The 25552-nt window shown below is 42.9% G+C and overlaps 1 protein-coding gene across 1 annotated transcript; it reads right to left on the bottom strand.

The window, feature by feature from the left end:
• Positions 1-426: 426 nt before the first annotated feature.
• Positions 427-8342, bottom strand: LOC144752692 (interleukin-20-like). Its single transcript, XM_078640562.1, has 5 exons — positions 8184-8342; positions 5441-5503; positions 3151-3303; positions 1027-1101; positions 427-522 (listed from the first exon to the last, which is right to left on the bottom strand). Exons 1-5 carry the CDS (start codon positions 8340-8342, stop codon positions 427-429), a joined length of 546 nt encoding a protein of 181 aa, XP_078496688.1.
• Positions 8343-25552: the final 17210 nt, after the last annotated feature.

Here is a 25552-nt window from a genome sequence, read left to right on the forward strand (position 1 = left end):
CGTTAGCACAATAAATAACATATAAATATTCTTTCATTTTAAATACACTTATGAAAACTATCAAAATTTCAGCATAAATATACTTGAAATATTGATATGATTCATAAATAAAATGATAGCAAAAATAAATAGCTGCATTGTATAACATACCAAGAGAAAACTGCTGTTTCAACAGAAATCAGCTTACAAACATTTAGCTAAAATAAGTTTTGCAACATTTTAAATACATTTTAAATACATAAATAAATATATAATCAATCACTTTCATTGTGTTGCCAATAGATAAAATAAATATTTAAATTATTGAAACATGTCAGCGCAACTATACTTTTTCTAAAAATTAGCATTTTGTTTTAACTCTTCATATATAATATAAATAGGAACTAATTGAAATAAATCTGTCCGGGCAGTATGCAGACTTCTTTCTTATGGGTTTTCGTGATTCCCGATGTTGTTTTTTATCCAGTGGATGAGGATGTTGATCTCACCAACTGCCTTCATGGTTGCAGCCTTCTCATCAAGCTATTTTAGGAGTTGAAACATAGTGTTATTACACAATTTATACGTCTGAACTGTCTGCATTCAACAAAATGTGTAGTGCTGGGAAATATGAATTTGGAAATTTTGAGGTAAAGGTTGGTGCATACTAGACTAGGGCATTGAATCCAATGCATACTGAATTGGTGCCAATGATTGGACATAATTCTGTAGCTATGCATTATCAGTGAGCAGATTTGTTGGGAGATCTTATCTGAGGATTAAATGTGCACCCAATGACTCTGAGTAGCAAGGTAGATTAAATGCTGAATGAGGTCACAATAGAGAAAGATCACATAATTGGAACGAATATATCAATGAAAATCATCAAGAGCATCAGTCTTATATATTAAATTACACATATGTCAGTTTGGGCTAATTAAATAAATGTTGGCAGATCTGAGAACATTTAACTCATATAATATTGGACCACCATACATGAGTTCAACTCCCACCTTTCTTGGGGTGATGGAAAGGGTGAATCAATACCTTTTTGAAATTTTCCTCCACGATGTCCATCATGTTTTTTGATTGTTCCCCACAGAGGCATATCAGATTTTCACGCTGTTTACGATAAATCAAGAAAAAAAACTGTTAGTATTATAAAAATTACATCTATTTTCCACAGAGTCAAATCTATGCTCGCCTCTTTGTGGGAACTGACCACATTGCACTATATCTCTCTGAAGAACACAGAAGTCAACTCTTCTCAACGCAGTCACATTACTAAGGGTTTTTGTTAATTAATCTTTTGTTGCACTATAGCAGTAGACCTTCCTTGGACTAAAGGAACAGTACTTTATTGATGTCCGACAATTCCCACAACAATGTGCACCCAGATAATTCTAGGAGGGGTGTCCACCTCCACGTAAAAGCATTTTATACATGTCTGAACGACAAGCACAATATGATTATAGGTACAATTGTGGCTAGCTGTTTGCCAACAATTTTGGAAAAGAAATATGGGACTAAAAACAACCGAGATATTCTAAAAAAAGAATCTAATTGTAGCTAGTCTTCTCTAGAACAGGGTTTCTCTGAACCTTCGGTCAGAACTCCACTGTGACTAGCAGAAGACCATAACAGAAGTCTCCTATTAAGCCCTGAGCAATCAATTATAAAGTCAGAACCGAAATAACAATGTTGAAAATCGAAGTTGCTGGGTCAGGTTCAGCAACAGTTACTTAATAAACAAGAATATAATTTGCTAAACCCTGGCCTAGGATTTAATCTAGCACTGAGAAGAATGTTAGTTGTTGATGTATTTCAAAACGTGATGTTGCATTTGTACTTGCCTGTGTTCCCTTGTTCTTCTTGAACTGCTTTTGTAAGCAAAGATATACTGGCCACATAGCACGGAGAGCCAATAGTAGTGGTCATTCAGGCTATATTATGCACCCAGTCACCCCTCCACAACATCCTAAGATCCTCATACCTCTTCAGTGTTGGTCGCTAGAACTTAGAAAATACATGGTTTCATCTAACCGATTACTAGCAGTATAAATTAGGTTGTTAATAATTGATTAGATGAAATCATGAAATTGTAATACAACGACTACCTCTTCTCTATGCGGTCTCATAATTTCCTCATTTTCAGGACACCAAAGCTGGAAGGATAGGAGGTGGCAACAGGCCTACTGGGTCGATACTTTTGAACTTGATTTATTGACTGTCACCATGGCACATCAAAATCACTGTCCAGCAGCCCAACAGGAGCCGGGACTGGACTACGCCAGTCCATACTGTCTGCTCTAGTGTCTCAGAAGGAGGCAGGGTCAAACAGGTATGTATCCCTGGAAAAGATCTTGCTTACTCATGATAATGGACATTCATAACAGTTTGCCATTAATATTAGAACACTGGAATATTGGGAGCTCCATTGCAGACAATGGAGTGCTCCCTGCTTCTACGGGCCGGTAAAGGCCCGCAGAGCAACATTCCAATGTTCTACAAAGGCTTCTCGAAACTCGAGGGGATTTATATCCCCTCGAACTTCGAGAACGCTTTGTTTAATTTGTTAGAACATTCTGCCCTCTAGTGGCAGAATGTTCTAATAGCCTTATAGCCCTTCGTAGCAGGGCTATATACCCCCTATTAAAGTACCTCTGTCTCGTTAAAGTCACTCGCCTTCGGCTCGGGCCTTTAGCGATTCAGCTGGCCTTCAATAGCCGGTATAGCCCGCTACAGCGGGCTATAAGGCTATATTAATACACTTCACACAGTAAACCATTCTTCAAAGTATCATCTTGATATGGACGTAATGCTATGGTCCTAATTACACCCATTCTTTCCTTAGGACATGAAAGTAAATTCACAGAGTGAAGACTGTATTAGCAGACGAGAAGAAAATTGAATATGTTACGGTGGAGCATTCATCACTGAGGCATGACATCTTTAACATGGCTAGGCAGTTCACTGAACATAGAAACCTGGTCATCATAGATAGTATATCTGTATGTATTGTTTGTGTTTTTTCTAAAAAAAAGACATCATCCAAGGAACATCATTGCAATAAACCTCTATTTTGGCAACTATTTTGACAACTTTTTATTTCAGATCCCCAGCAAGGCCTGTGACCTAATAATAGCAGTTCTATTCATAAATGTTACTTACACAGTGCTTCAACTGCAGCTTCATGCTGAGGAAGGAGTTGGCCAAGCTCTTGATTTCTAATCCAATTTTGACATTTGCGGCTTCCAGTGGCTTGAAAATCTTATCCAAGTAGAACCGTAGCAGCTCTCGGAAGAAGCAACATCTCTCGGCATGCTAAAGCAGCAGAACCAAAGCTGGTTAGATTACTATGTGATCAAATACATATTATTTGCAATTGTATATAGAGCAGACATGTCCAGAAGGAATCAGAGCACTTTGCAACAGTAGCAGGATACATGGGTTACAGTGAGTTCCAGTGATAAAACTCGGGCTTTTACATAGGAGGATGCATGAAGGAGTTACCACTTGAGACAATTACATCAGTTAGTTAGAGGTTGTACACAGTTAACACATCTATTTAGATGGTGGGGTCACATAACGAAGGTAATTCTCATCCTGGTGAAGAGAGTAGTTAAGTATGTTCAAGGGAGACTAACCAAGTGTCTGTCAAATAGAAGGAGCTTCAGGTCCTTTTTGAAAGGTGGTTAGGCAGGTGGTTAGGTGGAGAGAGGGAGGCATACCGTTCCAAATTCAAGTTGCACTACCAGAGAATGACTGGCTCATGTATCATTCTTGGATAAAGGTGGGGCCTTCAGGAGCAGGGATTAGGCAATTATTGAACCCTATTTTCTTCAAAGATTTTCAGTTTCTAGTTTAGATAGGAGGGTAAAGAGGAGTGCAGCGCCCTGTGGGTAACTCAGGCGGTTTTGAATTGGGCTCGTATTTCATTGGAAACCTATTGGAGGGTTAGTGAAGCAGGAGAAATGAGGTCAAATTTCTTAAGAACTAAAATGAACCACACGGATGTATGTAGTGTTGCTCTAAGTGAGCATAGGTGAACTTTAGGAATATCTGGGAGAAGGACAATTCCATTATCTAGTGTAGTGAGAACAAGATACTGCACCACTGTTTGGATGTATTGTTCTGGGATCGATTGTCTGATGCCCTGGAGCTGTCTAAATTGCTGTTGTTCACTTTTGGCCATGGCTGAGATATGGCTGTGAAGATTAAGATGATTGTCAAGGGTGAAACCAAGTGTTATGGTGCTCTGGACAATGGCAGGGTAGCTGCCCGGGGTAGGAACGCTAGCCATCTATTTCTGTACTGAAGTTCCTACTTTCAGGGGCAAAATCAAAAGAAATTCTGTTTTAGTTTGGTTGAGTTTTAAATGGTGTTTAGACATCCAGTTTTGAATCTTTGAGAGTGTAATTGAAAGCTAGGCAATATCTTCTGGAAATTATATTTCAATGTACATTTTGGTGTCATCGGCGAAGAGGTGGAAGAGATGATTCTCAGTGTTTCAGAGAATCGCACATAGTGGTTCTTGGTAGAGGTTAAAGTGGGTAGGGGGAGGATCAAGCTTTGAGGGACCCTTTGATGTAAGCTGACTGGTCTCGAGAAAGAGTTACCAATTGTCATGATTTGAGGATGGTTGGTTAAGTATGAGGTGATCCCGTTGAGGGCTGTGCCTCCACAACTCATGCATTGTTCTGGAGTGCAAAGGAGGCCCTGATGGATGACAGTTTTGAATATAGCGGATAAATACAGGAGGACCAGGAGGCAGGAGTTACCTCTTCAACTCTTGTGTTGCGTATTGTGGCATTAAATCAGAACAATGTCTTTTTAAATTAGCCATTGAACAGCCGTCCTTGAAAGATATGAATAATTAATTGTGGTGAGTCATTCTTTTTAAAAACATGGGTTGGCGACTTATTATAATTAAGAACATAGCCTTACTCAATCAAGGGCCAGATATACTTGGAGCCAGACTGCAAAAAGTGGTCACATATTGCCACCCGCCCGCAACGTTTTGCAACCTGAGTGATTTCTATACTTCCAAGGGACTGTAGAATGATCTGCCTAAAATTATTTATTAGGCAGTTTGTTCTTTCTGACACCCTTTGATTGTCCCCAAACACAGGAATGATGACCTGTAAGAATCAGCAGACCACCATCCCTGTGTTTACATTCCCAAGCGGTTTTTTTCTTTGTATAAAGCCGTTCACTTTCCTTTAAGAAATCGGTGCTTCTTTAAAAAATAGTGTCGCTTTGGAAATCTTCTGTGAGAGTAGGCAGTGGTCCCCAAGACCACTGCCTACTCCCTCTGAGGGAACTCAACATCATTCATAAAGGCGAAAGTGTGATGAGAAATATACTACAAAGGTGCGTGCCAGTGGAATGAAGAGGTATTTGAAAACAATTTACTCGTAGCATTGTTCTGCCTATTTGAGTGCAATCAACCAACACATACCTGTACACCATTCAGCAAGCGAATGTCCAACAAGGTTACGTCTGTGCTCGTGTCTTGTAAGTGCTGCAATAAAAAAGAAACTAACTAGATAAAAAAGCACTGATTTGTGAGCAATATTAATAAACTATATGGAAGACATTGTAAATACGAGTTCAAGCAAATTAAGGTCAATGACTTGGTCAAATATATTATACAACCAAAAGCTCTAATTAGTCATTGCACAGCTATACTTTGTTTTAATTACAATTCAGCAATGCATCAGAGCTAAAGTGTGCCTCTAGATATAATTTTCTTACGTCACAATCTTAGGAGACTCTGTCCTGGCATTATTAACAAGTATTCAGTAAATCAGTTTTGTGATAACTCATCCTTCCAAGCTCTGAGAAATTTAGGAAAGTTAGCAGATCATGTTAGTTCACAATGTTGTAAAGGGTTCCTGTGAAAGTCTGTAGCAGTTCATAGTTTAGTCGTTATGGCATAGTATGTGGTAGATGCATGCTTAAAAAAGCAAGGATCTGTCATTCTGGGTGACTCTGTCACTAACAGGCACATCCTTAGTACATCAAAATAACCTCAATGTCCATGGGACAACCGTTCTTCGCAGCAGCGTGAATGGGTATGCCATCACCTCTCATAAATGTAATAATGTGTTGTTACTCAGTCATTTCAAATATAACTATGTAGTTGAGACAAGTTAAAAGCAAATTACATTTGAAATATTTGCAGAGCTCATGAAATGTGCCGAAGAAAGACTTTAAATGCCATGTACAAATGCAAAGGGGTGTTAGAATAAAGAGAGATGGTCCTACTTGCAACATGGGTAATGTCATTGCCAATGTCTTTGTCTGGATCAAAGATATGGCCTTCTAAATTTTTCTAATGGGGAAGGGATTTGAAGGTCACGAATCAGTTAGCTGTGTCCAGAAATCATGAAATTCCCGTGCCAAGTATGTCATTGTGTCATCCTTGAAGATTAATCCTTTACACAGTATGACAATTGTGACAGCAGGGATGGAACCTTCTTGACACACTGACCATAAAAATCCGATTAAGTTGGGACACCCTGCTAAACTTCCTCCCACCTACACTAATTTATGACCCCACAGTCCACCTGGCTCAATAACACTTATTCCTGACAGCATAAAAATATGAAACTATAACTGTCCATGTAGGCATTTGATTAGCAAAACATAATATATTGTTTCATCTGGCAACATATCTCAGGTATGTTGGAGACCTCTCCTGCTTATTATTTCTTCTGTTAGGCTCCAGCTTAATAACTATTTCTGCTGTGGAGTAGCTCAAATAGTCTAATATCGACTGGCAACAGTATTGATTCCACAATACCTATTTTATCAAGGTATTTATAATATTAAATCTAAATGTTCCTACATATATTTATCTTGATGATATAACGGTAGCAAATATTGTGGACTCAATATGTAGGTTGATATTTAAATTATTGACGTTTTGTCACATAACCATACTACCCTACGTCTTTACGCTATCCCACTGACACCTCCTCCTTCTTTTGAGGTCATGTTTTGAACATTAGTATTTGCTTTTATCTGTTGCCCAATTCACAGCTTCTAAGATCTGAGCATTGTGTTGTTTCTAGCAGTAGCTTTGTTGAGGTGGGAACTAGCATTTATTTTCGGGTACTGAGATTTGTTTTTCTTCTTTAGACTTTGATCAAAAGAAAGAGAGAGTGAGAGAGAAAGGCAGAAAAGGGAGAACGAAGGTTAAGGAGCAGAGGGAAACAATGGCAAAGAAAGATGGGTAGGATTAGCAAACCTGCAAGAGTGATATAAAGAGACAGAAATGTGTAGGGTGGTGGAAGTAAAGGGGTGTGAGGTGAAATCACGAGCAGTCAGCTGGGAGGCTCTGGAACCCCAGCATCCCAAAACCTTCGGGGCCCTGCACTCTTTTTCAAATGTAGCACTAAATGTAAGGTCCTTGTTGTGTTGAACATTTTCTTCTGATTATCCACACATTTTGCAGAAGGATTCAGGAACTCCTTATGGCTTGACTAACACATGCAAATGTTCACAATTCCTCGGAGCGATCTGGGAATCCCCACCTGATATAGAACATCAGATTTAACCCTGGCTCTATATCATGCAATCCATTGGGCTTCACACCTTGCACTGCCACCTCAGTGAGATTAAACTCTGACCACTTCCACTGTTCTATGTGTGAAATCCATGTTAAACCTTTATAATCTTGAAAATTGCTGAATTGTAGTACATCACATTGCACCTCCAGTTCGCAGATTTCATCCCTCAAACCCACTTGAAAAATAAATCAGTTGTTCTCTAAGCTTTATAATGGGTTAACAACCAACTTTAACCCCGCTTAATAGAGCAATGACTAAGGTCTATCTAGTCCATCAGTGTGTTCTACAATCCCACCAGTAGTACCGTTAGGTTAACACCTACTAGCACATAGCCTTATGCTGATTCTAAGATTAAGATGAGGGCTAAGCGCTGACTGGCATATAGATGGAGCAATTAAAATCCTTCAGACATTGATTGGGCCAGTCATTATGCCTAGTGGATCAGGCAAATCTCTTACACTCTAGGATTAACATAATGATAAATCACTCCCATTCTTCTAGATTTCCATCAAAAACCGGGGAGGTCTTTGAAGAATATGCCAGAGTGACTTTTGCCACATTCTAATGCAGGATAAACTGCAAACTCAGGCTCTTCACCAAGACTTGTTCACCTGTCTTTGTACTTACAACGGAATGCTTAATGGCCTCAAAATGTTTCTTTACTTCTTCGATGTCAACTGCAACAGCACAATGTCCAAAGCGAGGTCGTCTTCCCTCTGCAACTTGCATCCATTGGCAGAAAAATGTTAGGCTGAAGAAGCACGAAAAAGCTATCCAGGTCCTCATTGCACGTTGGAATATGGAAATGATGCAAGTCCTGTGTCAAAGAAAGGTCACTGTAAGCACTGTTCTGTGTTGCATAGGTAGTACCACAGAATATTGGCACAGTTATAACTCATGTGAAGTTAAGCACGATAAGGAGAGCACAGTAAATACCATAGACACATCTTTGAGTCTGATGTTTGTTTCTTTTACCAAAAAACATTATAGCTCACACAAATATTTACCCCAATGTAAAATAATCTATATTATTAATATTTAAATAAAAACTCCATTATAAGCATTGATTAATTTGGTGGTATTTAGATCTGAGATGGACACCACGTTTGGATCTATTGGTTTGTACGTGCCTCATTTTAGTCCAAGGTTCCCTCTAGTGGAAAGGATGACACATTTGGTAAGGGGGTCAATGTTTCCTAGATAACTACCAAAGTTATCGGTGGCAGATATTTTCTAGATTAACATACACTTCTAGTAATTTCCTTTTTGCTGTAAAACAGCAACCATAGTTATTCATCAGTTTTGTATTTAGTCTCAAACTAATTTGTCTCTGGTGTATAACCCATCTAATAATGAGATTTGCGTTTCTTGCATGTACCCCTCTCTGTGAAGAGCATTGTAAATACCTCTCAAACTACCAGTGGGGAAAATTCATATTTTATGAACCTTTGTTTGTCTCTCATGTCCCGTTATTTCTTTTTGATGTCCGTTTTTTTTCTGACATAAAGCCCTGTATTTATATCTGATCACCCTTTTTCCTACAGCCATTACTTCCTCTCTCCCTGAAGTGCTACTCCAATTCCATCACATGCTCAATATTGATCCCCCCTTCCCTACCAAGGATGTGCATTGCTTCCACCAGCCTCCAGTCTTTTTTTGTTTTAGTTTACTTCTCTCTCTCTGCCTCAAGCTACTGTGTAGAGCATCCGCCTCCTTCCTACCACTCCCTGTTGCTTCCCGTATGCTCCTTTTTTGCTTCCTCGCCCTTCCCATCACAGCCTTATTGTTCATATAAAACCTTCATAGACATTTTAGGAGAGCTCAACTACTGCAGTTTGGCACGTTTACATTAGGTTATTTTAATTTACTTGTCGTTCTCAAACTTGAAACTTAACCTTTTAAAAAGTCATGCCGCATTATGACATAAATGCCTGTATGTTGAGGATGCAGGCACACGAACATATCATGGTGTTTTTACCCGATGCTGCACAACAATGACAACGTTTTGTTTAAAATTCTTGTTGAAGATTCTGCACATCATCAGCAACAAATCATCGGCAAAACCAGTAGGTCAGCAGGCAAAAGGAGTACCCCATTGGTGTGGTCCATGTTTGTTTTACCAGTGATTATAATACAGCAATGGATACTTTGAACACCCTTTTCCCGATTATTAACCCTTGGTTACACCTTGTCATAAGCTCTTTTGTTCTCTTCTAATATGTTTAATGCTGCATTGCTTGGTGTCTCCATGTCGACAGTAGCTGCTGTTCACTATTTTTAAACACATTTTGGGGTAGCTTTACAAAAATATAGCGCAACACTATTCAGTAACCAAAATCACTGCAGTCTGTTCTACAAGGACAAGGTGGAGAGAGCAGTTTAAAGCCATATTTACTTAAGTCCTACAGCTGCTCTATTCCTGGGCACCGGCACACTAACAAGCTGGCAGCAAAACGTGACGCACATGATGAAATGTGTAAATTGTTCAGAGAAATAAATATTTCTCCAACTTTGCCCCTGCTTCAAGATGGCATTTTTTTTTAATGCAAGGTTTGATCAGACTATTTTAGTAGATAGGTCTTTGCGTCAAAATGATATGAAAGACCAGTATTTGCAAAGCGCACAGCTACCTCCGAAGTGGTGTCCCGGCACTGGGGGCCCTCGGGAAGATTAAGCGAACTATAGCCCAGAGTCACATGGTGCTGGACAAACCTGCCGCCAGCAATCAAACCTGAACCCCGTAGACTTGGAGTCAGGGACCCTGGCCGCTGCGCCACACCTCTTTCACATCTGACTGCTTGTGCTAGAACAACTATGTCCACCCCGTAACACTCCATTGATTCAAACCAATACAGGGCATCCTCAGCGCCTAGAAATCCCTAGGGGTGACAGTGCCTCGCTTTACAAGTACTGATTGATTGACTGATTGAAAGTGGAGCAAATTACTATTTGGCTAAAAAAGTGCATTTTTCCGGCTTTATAAAATGATATAGCTTGAAATATAAATAATCATTCAAAACTTTGCACCCGCTATGCCCCACTTTGTGTGGCTTTGAGGGAGCACAATGTCTTCTTGCTAAACCTGCGACGTAGGTCACAAATGTCAAGAATCTTTTAAGGAAATCTGGATAAATATGTATAAAGCATTAAAATACATTTAAAGCCAGCAGAACATAAAATAAACGTATCCATGTTACAACCATTATCCACATACAAAAAACATTTTTCGAACATTCTATCCAATGAATGCGGACATTTGTAGGGCCCCGAAAGGGAGCTAGCAAGGTCAATGCACTTTAACGACCCAAAAGATACATTTATTCAAATAATATTGAACCTTCATAAATATTGACAAGATTTCAAAGTGGGAAACGCATTTAACGTGCAAAGAAATGTCTCACCTGCAGCTGTTTGACCTGCTTTTTGGATTGGTTCCCTGTGGTTCTGAAGCTAAATTGATTTTGCCGTCCTTTTTATTCAGGTTAAGATATTTGGGAGGAGGTACTTCCTCGCCTACTCACGGCACCTGCTAGCCATGCCCTAATTGCTGACACGCGCTATGTTTCATCGTTCGGAACGTTTCACTTTGAGACACAAAAGCAAAACCAAAATCCCTGCATTGGGTAATTGTTAAATTGCCTCATCCCAGGCTCCACGGAAACGGAAATAGAAATTTCAAAACATGTCATCATACTACGCATCACTCCAATCTCATCCTCTATATTGCCTCGAGATGCAGATGCAATGAAGCAAATTAATTCTTAATATTAATTAAATTCATTAATCTAAATTATATTACGAGCATACTTAAAGGGATAACAATTTCTTAGAAACAAATATTTGGATCACATATTTTTACCATTGAGATGATATAATGGTTTGAGTTTGGAGGGTTGTTAAAATATATCTGCCTTGTCATATGAAATAAGTTGGTGTAATACTTTAGTCTTCAACTCTTATCTCTCTAAATTGTTTTATTTAATGTACTTGTATGAGATATATATCGTCAAACAAATATGCACTGAATACAATTTAAAAAAAAGTTATTTATTAAAACCGAAAGATAGCAAGATAAAACAGAAATTTAGGAAAACACTAAATAGAAAAAAATACTTTTGTGATTGCCGGAGAAGAATTTCATGACCTGCAGAGGCAAGTTCCGGATGAATACATTTTACATTATGTCATTATGCCTACTTTTTCATGAGCTTTCAAAATAAATCGTGCTGGTAGTGTGGAGAATGTAATTACAAGATTAAACACTGATGAGTCTTTGGAATGTAAGTAACAATTGAAAGATCAAGGGCCATATGTATCATCATCACCATTTGCGATTTCTAAATAGCTATTTTTAAGGAATCGCTATTTAGAAATCACAAAATGGTATGTATGTAGAAATCAGCTTCTTCTTAGCGATTTCGTACAATTCCTTAATTGCGATTAGCAAATTGCTAATCGCAATTAAGGAATAATTTCCCATTCATTTCTATGGGCCAGGAGGCCCATAGGAAAGAAGGGGACATGTGCGATTAGCAATTAGCTAATTGCAAATTGGGAATATTTTCAAGGGTGCAGGGGTGTCCAAAGGACACCCAGCTGCACCCCTGAAAATGACATGTGTGCGCATATGGCGCACATACATGCCCTAAGGGCATGTATGAGCGTCACATGGCACCTTTTGTTTTAAAAAACAAATGCTTTTTCAAAGGAATTCGCAACTTACCACCAACTTGAAGTTGGTGGTAATTTGCGAATCCTTAGGGTCAATTAGCAATTTTTTTTGCTTCATACATTGCATTTAAGGAATTGCAATTTTTGCGATTCCTTAAATGCAATCGCAATCTCAAATTGTGCAATTCCTTATTGTGAACCACATTTGCATAATACATACCATATTGAGAATTCGCATGCGCAAAGAACGAAATTCTGCGAATTTCAGCCTTTGCGAATGGGAATTTCAAGGATACATATGGCCCCAAGTGAGGTCGTCAGACCCCCCCACCTCCCGCTAAACACGTTTTTCAACACTGTAGACTTTTATTTCAGTGTGGTAACCTCCACTTTCTGTGGCCTATTGCATTTCTCCAGGCAAAAGTGGAACTGTAAGAAATTGGAGTATTAGTTGAAGGGGGTGAGAACCCACTTCAAATACTAATCACAATACATGTCACGAGCCCTTATGTTACTAAATAAACTTGTGCTTAACCCTCTTGTAGCTTGGAACAAACCAGTCAGGCTTAACTTTAGAGGCAATGAGTTCAGGGGAGCTGGGGTGAAATCTTTGTGTCCCTGAGACTTCAGAACATGAGACAAGCACACACAAGCCATTGGAGATGCTTCTTCCAGCAGGTTTACAGCACTGTTCCAGTCTTTGTCCTCTCCTTGGCAGAAGCAGGGCAACACAGCACACAGCAAAGTGGCAGTACTCCTCCTCAAAGCTCTCCAGCTCTTCTCCTTGGCAAAGGTTCCTCTTGAGTCCAGAAGTGATCTAAAGTTTTGGGGTTTAAAGTCTATTACTCATACCCGATTTTGTCTTTGTTCTCTTTGTGCAAGGGTCTCTGAGCCCAATCCAAATCAGTTCTGTCTTCACTGGTGCAGTATGACTAAAGGGGGTGGAGACAGCATTGTGTAAGGGAGACAGGCCCTATTCTTTATTTTATTTTTTTCATTTTTATTGATTACCTGGTAAACCCATTAGGAATAATATACAATTACAATAACAATAATACCACTATACATATATCACATAGTTAAAAAAGTTACAGTTAAAAACGAGACATATATAAATATAAATAAGTTCATGAGCCACGGGATACATATACATACAGAGTCAAACAGTTAATCTTAATCAGAGGTAAAAAAAAAACATAAGATCGAGTAAGACCGCCTGCAATTCCCATCCATATTCTAAGCAAGATTCTCTCCAAATTTTCCCCTATATAGGGATGTCTCGATATTATGGACCCTTAGCAGGCGAGAGAGCCACATCTGAAAGGAGGGAGCCACATTATCCTTCCAGCTTGCTGCCAACATAATTCGGAAGATAGCCACAGATATAAACACAAACCCTTCTTCTCTTTATTCAGATTTAGTTTACTGTCATGCCCTAGGATTATTAGGGTAGGGGATAGGATGATCTTAATACCTAGCAGACCCTCCCAAAATTTCTGGATATTTATAAAAATCTCTGATAGTTTTTCACAGTGATAGAACATATGGGCAAGATCAGCTGGCCCCTCAGAGCATGTAGGACACTTGGGGGTCCATTACCATGTCGGGCAGATTTCCACCACCAGGATGGCGGTGGCCACCGCCAGCCTGGTGGAGGAAATCCGCCCGACATCTATTGCCCAACCCCACCCGCCATATTAGGATGGCGGAGGGGACCATGGCGGTGTGAAACACTGCCCGCCTGTTTTCCGCCGCGGTCGCCTTGCGGCCGGGCGGAAAATGATTAATATGGAAGCGGTGTCTGTTAGACACCGCCCATCATACATGAATGGGATGCACACCTCAAGTATTCCATTTTCTCTTGTTCATCCTTAAATTTCGTAAAACGTGCTGACTGGTTGCATGCCCAGCCCCTGCGGCACGCACAACAATAACTCGCAACATTGGGACACTGTGTAGTGCCCCCGACCATCGCACAATCGCTTTTGCATGTGCAATATATAAACCAACGTTCATCATAATGAGTCTTTGCAATCCATCTTTTTTTAGTTCCTTTTTTCATTGCTTTTAAACGTTAACCATTTTCTTTCCACATGTAGGATAATGCCAATTTTCTAGGTTTCAATTATTCCTGATGGGCCATCCGAACCTCTTCATTCAAGAATATGCACTGACGCAGATTTCATAAAATAGCAGTTTATTTGCAAACCCAATGCATTTCGGGCCTCCGTGGGCCCTTCGTCGGGGGTAACTAGAAAATCAATTAAATAAATGTTACAATGCATTTCTCCACAGAATATATACATGTTACATATTAATTCGTTATGAAGTAATCTGCAGACGTCATCAAACATTTCACTGACTCATTATGCTAAACAATCACCTCGTGCTGAACCTGCTATTTTTAACTCACATTAATCATTGAACTCATGTCAACTGAGTGTCTATTTAACAAGATGTTCGTAACATCGCCATTCATCCCTAAAAGTGCTGTCACAGTTATTTACCCTCCTCGAGACAACTTAAATCCTGTACTCAATGCCATAACGTTTCTAAGTGAAACACTTTCCCGTGGCTTGCTATGTTTCTACATGCTGTATTCGGCTACCCGCCCAGAACAGATACTGATCTTATCATTCACTAAACATTCCGTTAAGAGAACGGGCAAGAACATTTTAAAAAATGTTTGTAATGTGCAAGACGGTTGTTTGATAAATTAAACATCGCAGCAGAATGTTTAGTGAATGATAAGATCAGTATCTGTTCTGGGTGGGTAGCCGAATACAGCATGTAGAAACATAGCAAGCCACGGGAAAGTGTTTCATTTAGAAACGTTATGGCATTGAGTACAGGATTTAAGTTGTCTCGAGGAGGGTAAATAACTGTGACAGCACTTTTAGGGATGAATGGCGATGTTACGAACATCTTGTTAAATAGACACTCAGTTGACATGAGTTCAATGATTAATTCAGAAGAACGACGACCCACCACCACCAGCAACAGGTCGCCCGCAGAAGCTGGAGCAAGATCACAGCCGACCAGCTCGCCGCTTCCCTGAGCCAGCACCCTCCCGCCAGCTCAGCGAACCCCAGCCAGGCCGCCAACAACCTCACGAAGTGGATCAGCAACTGCGCGGACGAACTCGCCCCACTGAGGACCCCGCCCAGCAGACCCGGCAGCAAGAAGGCCCCGTGGTTCACCGACGAACTCAAGAGCTCCAAGAAGAACTGACGAGCCCTCGAGAAAGCCTGGAGAAGGGAGCCAACACCGGACAACATGACCACCCTCAAGCTTGCCACCCGGAAGCATCACCAACTGATCCGCGACACCAAGAAAACCGCATTCAAGGACCGGCTGGATAACAACGCACACAACAGCAAGGAACTCTTCAACATCGTGAAAGAGCTCTCCAACCCCAACGCCGGAAACAACGACATCACCCCATCGCAAGAACTCTGCAACTCCCTCGCCTCCTACTTCCACAACAAGATCGCGGACATACACAACAGCTTCAACACCCAACCGACGAACGCCACGTCCAACTCGACCGAACCACCGCCCCCCACCACCACCCTCCGCGCCTGGACTCCGATCTGCACCGAAGAAACCGTCCGCATGATGAACTCCATCCACTCCGGATCTCCGACCGACCCCTGCCCTCACCACGTCTTCAACAAGGCCGACACCGTCATCGCACCCCACCTGCGTGACATCATCAACACCTCCTTCACCACCGCCACCTTCCTTGAGAGCTGGAAGCATGCCGAACTCAGCGCTCTACTCAAGAAACCAACAGCGGACCCCACCGAGCTCAAGAATTACCGCCCCATCTCGCTGCTCCCGTTCCCAGCCAAAGTCATCGAGAAGACCGTCAACAAGCAGATGGCCGCCTTCCTCGAGACGAACGGATCCCTCGACCCCTCACAGTCTGGCTTCCGAGCCAACCACAGCACCGAGACCACCCTCATCGCTGCCACCGATGACATCCGAACCCTGATGGACAACGGAGAAACAGCGGCCCTCATCCTACTAGACCTCTCCGCGGCCTTCGACACCGTCTGCCACCGCACCCTAGTGCATCGCCTCAGCAACGTCGGAATCCAGGAGAAGGCGCTGGAATGGATCATCTCCTTCCTCGACGGAAGAACACAGAGAGTCCGTCTACCACCGTACAAGTCAGAGGCCACCGAAGTCATCTGCGGCGTCCCTCAAGGATCCTCGCTGAGCCCAACCCTCTTCAACGTCTACATGAGCCCCCTCGCGGCCATCGCACGCCAACACAACCTCAACATCATCTCCTACGCCGACGATACCCAGCTGATCCTCTCCCTGACCAACAACCCCGCCGCCGCCAGAGCCAACCTTCACGAAGGAATGAAAGAGGTAGCCGAGTGGATGTCGACCAGCCGCCTGAAGCTGAACTCGGACAAGACGGAAGTCCTCATCCTGGGATCCTCGCCCTCCGCCTGGGACGACTCCTGGTGGCCCCCCGCCCTGGGCACCGCACCCAAACCGACAGACCACGCACGCAACCTGGGCTTCATCCTGGACTCCTCCCTCTCCATGACCAAGCAAGTCAACGCCGTCTCCTCGTCATGCTTCAACACCCTGCGCATGCTACGGAAGATCTTCCGGTGGATCCCCACCGAGACCAGGAAGACTGTCACCCAGGCACTCGTCACCAGCCGACTGGACTACGGCAACGGCCTCTACGCCGGAACCACCGCCAAGCTCCAGAAGAGACTCCAACGGATCCAGAACGCCTCAGCCAGACTCATCCTCGACATCCCACGACACAGCCACATCTCCGGACACCTAAGAGACCTGCACTGGCTCCCGGTCAACAAGAGAATCACCTTCCGTCTCCTTACCCACGCACACAAAACTCTTCACGATCAAGGCCCGAGCTACCTCAACAACCGCATCAACTTCTACGCTCCCAAACGACACCTCCGATCAGCCAGTCACGCCCTCGCCGCCGTCCCCCGCATCCGAAGAACGACAACAGGAGGAAGGTCCTTCTCCTACCTGGCCGCCAAGACCTGGAACTCCCTCCCGATCCACCTGCGCCTGACCCAAGACCACCTCGCCTTCAGGAAGAAGCTCAAGACCTGGCTGTTCGGGCAGTAGCAGCACCCCCCCCCCCTAGCGCCTTGAGACCCTCCGGGTAAGTAGAGCGCTCTATAAATGCCTATGATTGATTGACTAATGTGAGTTAAAAATAGCAGGTTCAGCACGAGGTGATTGTTTAGCATAATGAGTCAGTGAACTGTTTGATGACGTCTGCAGATTACTTCATAACGAATTAATATGTACCATGTATATATTCTGTGGAGAAATGCATTGTAACATTTATTTAATTGATTTTCTAGTTACCCCCGACGAAGGGCCCACGGAGGCCCGAAATGCATTGGGTTTGCAAATAAACTGCTATTTTATGAAATCTGCGTCAGTGCATATTCTTGAATGAAGAGGTTCGGATGGCCCATCAGGAATAATTGAAACCTAGAAAATTGGCATTATCCTACATGTGGAAAGAAAATGGTTAACGTTTAAAAGCAATGAAAAAAGGAATTAAAAAAAGATGGATTGAAAAGACTCATTATGATGAACGTTGGTTTATATATTGCACATGCAAAAGCGATTGTGCGATGGTCGGGGGCACTACACAGTGTCCCAATGTTGCGTGTTAGACACCGCCCGCCATATTACAATGGGCTTTTGCTGATGTTTTTTCGTGGCGGCAATGCCGCCACGGAAAGGCATGCGGAGACTCCCTGCGGGGGCCCCTTGCGGGCCCCATTGGAGTCCCTGGCTTGGGGGGTGCACATGGTCGGTACCTATGGTACCCCCCGCATTTCTAAGAGCAACATGGCAGGCACCGCGCAGTGCCTGTCGTGTTGCGCTTAGAAAAGCACAACTTGCACTTTTACCATTGCGGCGGGCGGCGATTCCTGCTCCGCTGCCGCAATGGTACATATACAGGATGCGCCTGCCTGTGTGGCGGGCGCATCCTAATGCCCTGATCGGAACCCCCGCCCTTATGACGGGCGGTCCCGGGTCCCGGGTACCGGTATGATGGCGGGCGGACTAAGTCCGCCCGTCATCATAATGATCCCCTTGGTGTCTTCCCTCTTACCCCACCCAAATAACTTAGCCGGGGTATAATAAAGATTGAATACTGTCTTATAATGCTGGGCTCTCAAATTTGTAGAGCAGAACCATTTCCCAGCTAATTCGAGGGCCTTATCTAGATCAACATCAGGATCCCCCAATTTCGCCATCCAAGCTGTTTCCATTTTATTCACATCATCTTGGAGAGTTGAAATCAGCACTTTGTAAATTGGGTTAATTTTGACATCCCCACACGACAAATAATCCACCACCTTATTTTTATCCCCTGCATTGCTGGGTAGTCTTAACCTTAATAGTGTTTGATGTATCTGCAGGAATTTAAAACCTTGTGATTTGGGGATTCAATATTTTCTCTGAATGTCATTAAAACTCACCACCATGTTCCCACCAAACAAATCTCCCAATATTCTGATTCCATGACCCTCCCACATTCTCCACAGTCTATCCATACTAAGATAAGGAAACAAGCTTGAATTCCAAAGTAAGGTGTAATAATTAATTTTCGGAATTCCCAGATGCCTCTGAATGGATTTCCACACCTTCCAAGCACTTTCCAAAATCTTGTATCGTTTTTTATTATAATAACGTTTGTCCGTTTTACGCAGCAAAACACAGGTAGTTTCTTTACCTAGCAGGAGCTCAAAAATAGATGGGGGGTATTTTAACCCTAGAGAGAAGTCAGCTCTATTTGATATGCCATCTAATAAGATTGCCATCTGGCTAAAAAGACAGCTCAACATATAAAATCTGATATTAGGAGCAGCTAACCCCCCCTTGTTTAATGGGAGTGAGAGATATTTCATAGAGCGTCTAATTTTCCCATATTGCCAGATAAAGTTGGCAAAGGCTGCCTCTATAGGTTTTAACATCTCCTCCCCGACCACCAATGGGACAGTACAAAAAAGGTACAGTATCTTGGGAAACATGGACATTTTAATAACATTAACTCTACCTATTGTAGATAGGTGTAAACAAGCAATTCTTTTCAACTCCGCAGTAATTGTCTTAAGTACGGGCACAAAATTTTCTTTGACAATTAAGTCTGCCTTAGAGTTGATCCTAACCCCCAGATATACTGCTGATTCCAGATATCTATCATCCCTTATTAGAATATTATTTGAACAAATTATCAGTTTTTTTGATTCATATAGATCCCAAGTAATCACTATAAGGGCAGCCATAGCCTGCTCCGGTCTGGCGTTATTATAGCCAGGTCATCTGCATACGCCAGTAATTTAGATTCATAAGCATTGCACACCACAGGATTGATATTCTCACAGTCTAAGATCTTTCTGACCAGAGGATCAATGTATAGTGTAAATAGAATTGGCGAGCAGGGGCACCCCTGTCGGGTCCCTCGCGATATGTTGATTTCCTCAGAGCCATCACCCATTATCTGGACTTTTGCTACTGGCTCGACATACATGGCTTTAATAGCCCTCAAGACATTAGGGCCAAGGCCCCTCTGCTCCAATATCCCCCATAAATAGCTCCAGGTGACGCGGTTGAAGACCTTTTTCGCATCGAGAAGGATCATGGCGATCCGACCCCCCATCGCACCCTGAGCATCGAATATTGTAATCGCCCGCCTGATGTGATCCGCGGTGTCTCGACCCGGTACAAACCCATGCTGCCATGGTGAGACTAGACCGCCAAGGACCCCGCCCAGCCTCTTGGCCAAGAACTTCGCATAAATTTTGGTATCAGCATTTATGAGGGATATTCGGCGATAGGAGCCTGGTTCTTCCTTTTCCTTACCCTTCTTATGGAAAACAACAATATTGGTGCTTTTTCAAGAGACAGGAACAACTCCAGAGCACATTACAACAATAAATAAATCCAGCATAAATGGGGCCAGCACATCCTGCAGGCACTTGTATACCTCAAAGGGGATATTATCAGGCCCTGTAGCCTTCCCCGCCGCCAGATCTTGCAAAGCGTCTTCCACTTCACTTATCGTCATGTCAGCCTCGAGCATTAATTTGTCCTGATCTGATATCTTATGACCAAAATTACCCTCCTCCAGACCTGCCCGTCCGACCGGTGTTGCCCTATCCTCCTCACTATACAGATGTTGATAGAAGTTTTTAAACACCCTTCGAATATCTGCTGGCTCTACAAACTCCAGATCTCCTTCAGAGAATTTTTAAAATAACATTCCTACTGCTTTGCTGCTTGATTTTCAAGGCCAGAAGCTTCCCAGCCTGTTCACACGTTTCGTAAATTTCACCCCTGTGCACCTGATATTCATCAGCATTTTTCTGTACTATCCATTTGTTAAGACCAGCCTTAATAGACACAATTTTTTGAAGGTTTTGTTCTGAATCCTTTCCCGCTATAATATCACTTAGATGCAATGCCTCTGCCTTCATGAGCTGCCCAACCAAATGCTCATGTTCTTTCTGGTCTGCTTTACTCTGCATAATTTCAAAACAATTTGATAGTAACACATAAAGCTTAGTTGTCAACAAATATAAACCATAGTACCAGGTAATCTTTTCTTCCCCTTAAGAGAGCTTTCCAACCCCCTCCAACGCTACCACGACCCGACCCCCACACACCCACCCTAACTTGAAACACCCTTCCACCCCTCTAGGACGCTCAGACAGTAGTCTGTGCATGTGATGAAGCTGTGAGAGTGGGCAGTGGTTCCCTCAGCGTGTATATCTAATCCTATCATAACCCTTAAATCATCAAAAGAAAGGAAAACATTATCATACCTAACCCAAAGTGAAAACCCCTCACAAATCACTCCTGATTGCAATTCCCAATCCCCCCTCCACCGCCCCCACTCCACCCCTCGACTGTAATATGTATTCAGACATAATACCGGTTATAATACTAATTTCTCATACCACTCAATCCCACCTCCTCCTGTTCCAAAAGGAAAGCCATAAAGGCGCTCTAGCTGCCCCCCAAAATTTGGATGCTCTATATCTAGGTCCCTAGACAATGTGACTTCTTTATTTGTCCAAGGAGTCCAGATATTCTTTGGCCTTGATCTCTGACGTGAAATATAGAATAGTACCGTTATTCATCACTTTCAATTGCTCTGGGTTAACCAAAACACCCATATTTTCTTGATAAGATCTCTCAGCCTCAAGTGCCTCTCCACTGTTACATGGCAGAAGTTGGGACGAACAAAGAACGAGACCCCTCCGCTTCACCTTCTCGCATCAGGCCTTACTTTATCATATATCGCCTGTCGCTGAAGAAAATTTCCAAAAAAGACTAGTAGAGCCCGTGGTCTATCCCCAACTTTTGCCAGTGCACAAGGTTTCAGAGGGATGTGGTGTGCCCTCTGGATCTCTACTACCCAGTTCCATTCTGACAGTTCTGGGAAGGCCCCTTTAAAAAGGTCTATTACATATTGTCTGGGATCAGACCCTTCGAGACCCTCCTGCCCGCAAGCACTCGAAGATTATTTCGTCCCTGCCTATTTTCAGACTCTTCGAGTTTCCACTGAATATCTCTAATCTGCGCGCACTGAGCCTCCACCATAGATGTAGCCTTAGATGCATCCGCCTCTGTCTCAACAATCCTTTCCTCCAGGTTTGACAGTCTATCTCTCAAATTTGAGAATGCCTTTGTCAGCTTGCTCACAACGCCATGCATTTTCCTCATGCCTGCTTGGGCTTTCCGTCTGTCTTGCCTGGTTTCTTCTCTATGAGCCAGAATAGCCCGGTGAATTATATCTAGCGTTGGGCGAGCTCCTTCCTCAGCAATAGAAGTCTTCCTTTGATCTGTGCGGGTGGTTGCAGGAGAATAATGGAGGGCCAACTCCTTTCTACCCTTGCTATAAGCCCCCATATTCAGAGTGCCTTTCTGCTGTACAGGTTTTATAGCTGTTTGAGGGATCTCCGCCTCGCTGTCCTCCACATCTGACTCTAAACTACTTCCCCGTTGTGATGTGTTTATTAAGTCATCAGATCATTCCGCTCCTTCAGATAATGAAAAAAAGCAATCGCTAGGCTCCTTCTCCTCCTCCTCCTCTTTATCCACTTCTTTACTCCTTTTCTCTGCCAATGCCAGTGGTATATTCTTAATAGAATCAGCTAGTGATTGATCAACAGACTTTTGATCATTTCCTGCCTCCAATCCCTCACCTGCGGACCCCCCAGAGTCCTCAGTACTCTCCCCCTCACCTCTATTCCTACTGCCTTCATCTGTGGACCCAAGTTAAGCTACAGGGGACAGAGACATAGCACTTGAACTTGCTCCTGAGAGGGTAACAGCTGAGGGTGGGAGAAGGGAAGAGGGCAAGGGGGCAGACCAATGTCAGATGGTCTATTCCTCCCTCCACTGTTGCACTCATATACACTTTGTGAGGGGGCCTTTTTCATGTCAGTTTGCCTCACCTCGTCAGACAAGGAGCTGCTTCCATTAGTTCCAACATCATTTTCCGGTCCCTCCAAGTTGTTTGCCAGATCCTTGTTTGGGTCCTTCGCACCATCTGAGGCCTCTGTTGTATCCTTCGAGCCCTTTGAGCCCTTGGCTCTCGGCAGGAGCTCGACTACTGAAGGACCCGCTGGCCGATCTTTAGCCCCGCCTCTTCCCCTTCTGGGCGGCGGCGACGGTGTTTGCTGATTGTGGACCAAGTCCGGACCCGGGGAGAGCTTTCATGATAATGATGAAGGGCTCCTGGTGTTCAGGTGCAAGTAAAACTCCTCCCACTACTCTAAATGCAGCCAAGGTCTATTCAGCTCCGATCTGAGGCATCCAGGAAGGGCAAGGCACACCTAAACCACGTCCTAAGTGGCTGTCTACAGTGTATGCACATCCCCAGCCCCTGTCACTTTAAAACCAGACAGTTAATCCACAAAAACGCAGAGGTACACATAAAGGTTAAACAAGTAAATGCTCACTTTCTAAAAGTGTACTGTCGTGTAGGCATGGTTATGCAGCTACATCCCCAATGGAGGCACAACGATATGGTTCAAAACAATGATTCAAAAGTTTCGGTTGTGTATTTCAAATGTTTATTTTAAGTGCTTTTCATTTTCTCCATAGATATTTAATTCATATCTAGTATCAGTTTAATGAAGCATGGTAGAAAGCGGGGAACGCCTCCGATGCATTTCGGGCTGGGTAGCCCTTTGTCAAGGAGCGCTGTAGGGAAGACGAAAAAGCGCTGTGAGTACTGGGGTATTGTGGCAGCTAGTACTTTGAAATATTTAATGGTGCCGATCAATGGGGTGAAATATTTAAGCAAGTGGAAAGGCGGTGAGGGAAGTGCAGCGTCTAGCGTCAGCGCGTGATCGATCCGGTAGGTAGTGAAGGGTCGGATGGTGGAGGGTGGGGTTGTATTGGGGAGCCGGTCTCAGCGGTACTTACTTCGCGGGTGGGTTCGAAGAACCTCTAACGCTTCCAGTGTGGGTTCGAGCGAGGTGCTTAGTAGGAATGAGGACGCGGGAAGCTTTAAAGAGACGCGAGGTGACGAGATTAAAAGAAGGACTAGGGTTGGGATCTGAATACTGTGTGGGCGCCATCTTGGAACGGTGTAAGGGTTTCAGTTTGGGGTGAAACGCAAGCGCGAACAATGCAATGACAGGTGTATAAAAAAAACGGTACAACAATACAAGAAAAAATATGAACATGGTAAATTACAGATGACAACTAAATTCAATACGGTCATTAAGACCGTGAGGCTTAAGGGTATGTAAACGATATATCCAGTACAGCTCTCTCTGGAGTAGGAATTTCCGTATGTCTGTTCCTTCTTTCTTTGAAACAGTTTCCAAAACGATGAATCGCATTTGAGCGATAGAATGTCTAGCTTCTGCTAAATGCATGGCAACAGAGGATTTCTCATATTTCAATCTGATGTTCGATTTATGCTCGTTTAGGCGTATTTTGATTTTGCGTTCAGTCTTACCTATGTATAATTTGCCGCAAGGGCATTTGAGGGCATAAATTAAGTTCGAGGTGTCACATGTGGCGTTGACTTGAAGTTTTATAGGATTGCCTTGCATGGGATGTCTGATGGTGTTTCCTCTTATGATAGAATTACAATGACTGCAATTCAAGCACGGTAATGTGCCTTTATTTACAGTGAGTTTGGGAGTCGGTTTGTTGAGTATTTCTTGTATATTCTTACTCCTAGAGTATGCAAATAAAGGAGGTTGTTGGAAAATGTCCCGAAGGTCTGGGTCCACTTGTAAAATAGGCCAGTGCTTGAGAATTATTTTCTTGTACATCGTACTTGATGTAGAAAATTTGGAGACAAGTACATTCCTTTGATTGTCTGGTTTAGGTTGTTTAGATAGAGCTTGTTCTCTAGTGATGTTCGCCACTCTGGTTTGAGCCTCGGTGAGGATGGATTCCGGATATCCTCGACTTGAGAAACGTTCTTGGGTTTCTTTTATGCGCTTAGAAGCGGTCAGTTCATCGGACACTATGCGTTTAACGCGTAACATTTGTGAATATGGCATGTGTTTTTTGAGAGCTCCCTGATGGAAGCTGGAAAAATGGAGAGTGTTGTTGCGATCAGTTGGTTTTCTGTAGAGATCAGTGCTGAAGCCTTCCGGTGTTGTGGTGACATTCACATCAAGAAATGGGATGGTATGATTGCTGATGTGCCAGGATAGTTGTATGCGTTCATCCTTAGAGTTCAAATCAAGTAATGCCGCATTGAGAGATTGTTCGGTGTTACTCCAAATGAAAAAGAGGTCATCAATGTACCTAACGTACATAACAGTATTGTCTTGGAAGGTGGCATTAGCATAAATGTGACGTTTTTCGAAATGTTCCATGAATATATTAGCGTATGTGGGAGCTGCGCAGTTTCCCATCGCCATTCCGGATAACTGCAAGTACCATTGGTTGTTGTTTTGGAAGTAGCTGTGGTATAGGGTGAAACCCATAAGTTCCAAAATGAATGTTTGCATCTCGGGGGTCAATATCACTGTTGAGAAGGGCCGCTTCTATTGCTTCAATGCCTCCTTGGTGTGGTATAGAAGTATAGAGTGAACTGACGTCAGCCGTACATAAGACATAGGACTGTTGGTCTTGTGTGTGAATTTTGGATAGTTTGAGCAAAAAGTCTGTTGTGTCCTTAATGTAGCTAATAGATTTGGTGACAAGTGGCTGAAGGTATTTATCTATAAATTTGCCTGTAGGTTCGTGTAATGATCCTCTGGTCGAAACGATGGGCCTAAATGGCGGGTTCTGTAGATCCTTGTGAATTTTAG

Source organism: Lissotriton helveticus, chromosome 5_1 (assembly GCF_964261635.1).
Source record: "Lissotriton helveticus chromosome 5_1, aLisHel1.1, whole genome shotgun sequence".
In the NCBI taxonomy this organism is placed as follows: domain Eukaryota; kingdom Metazoa; phylum Chordata; class Amphibia; order Caudata; family Salamandridae; genus Lissotriton; species Lissotriton helveticus.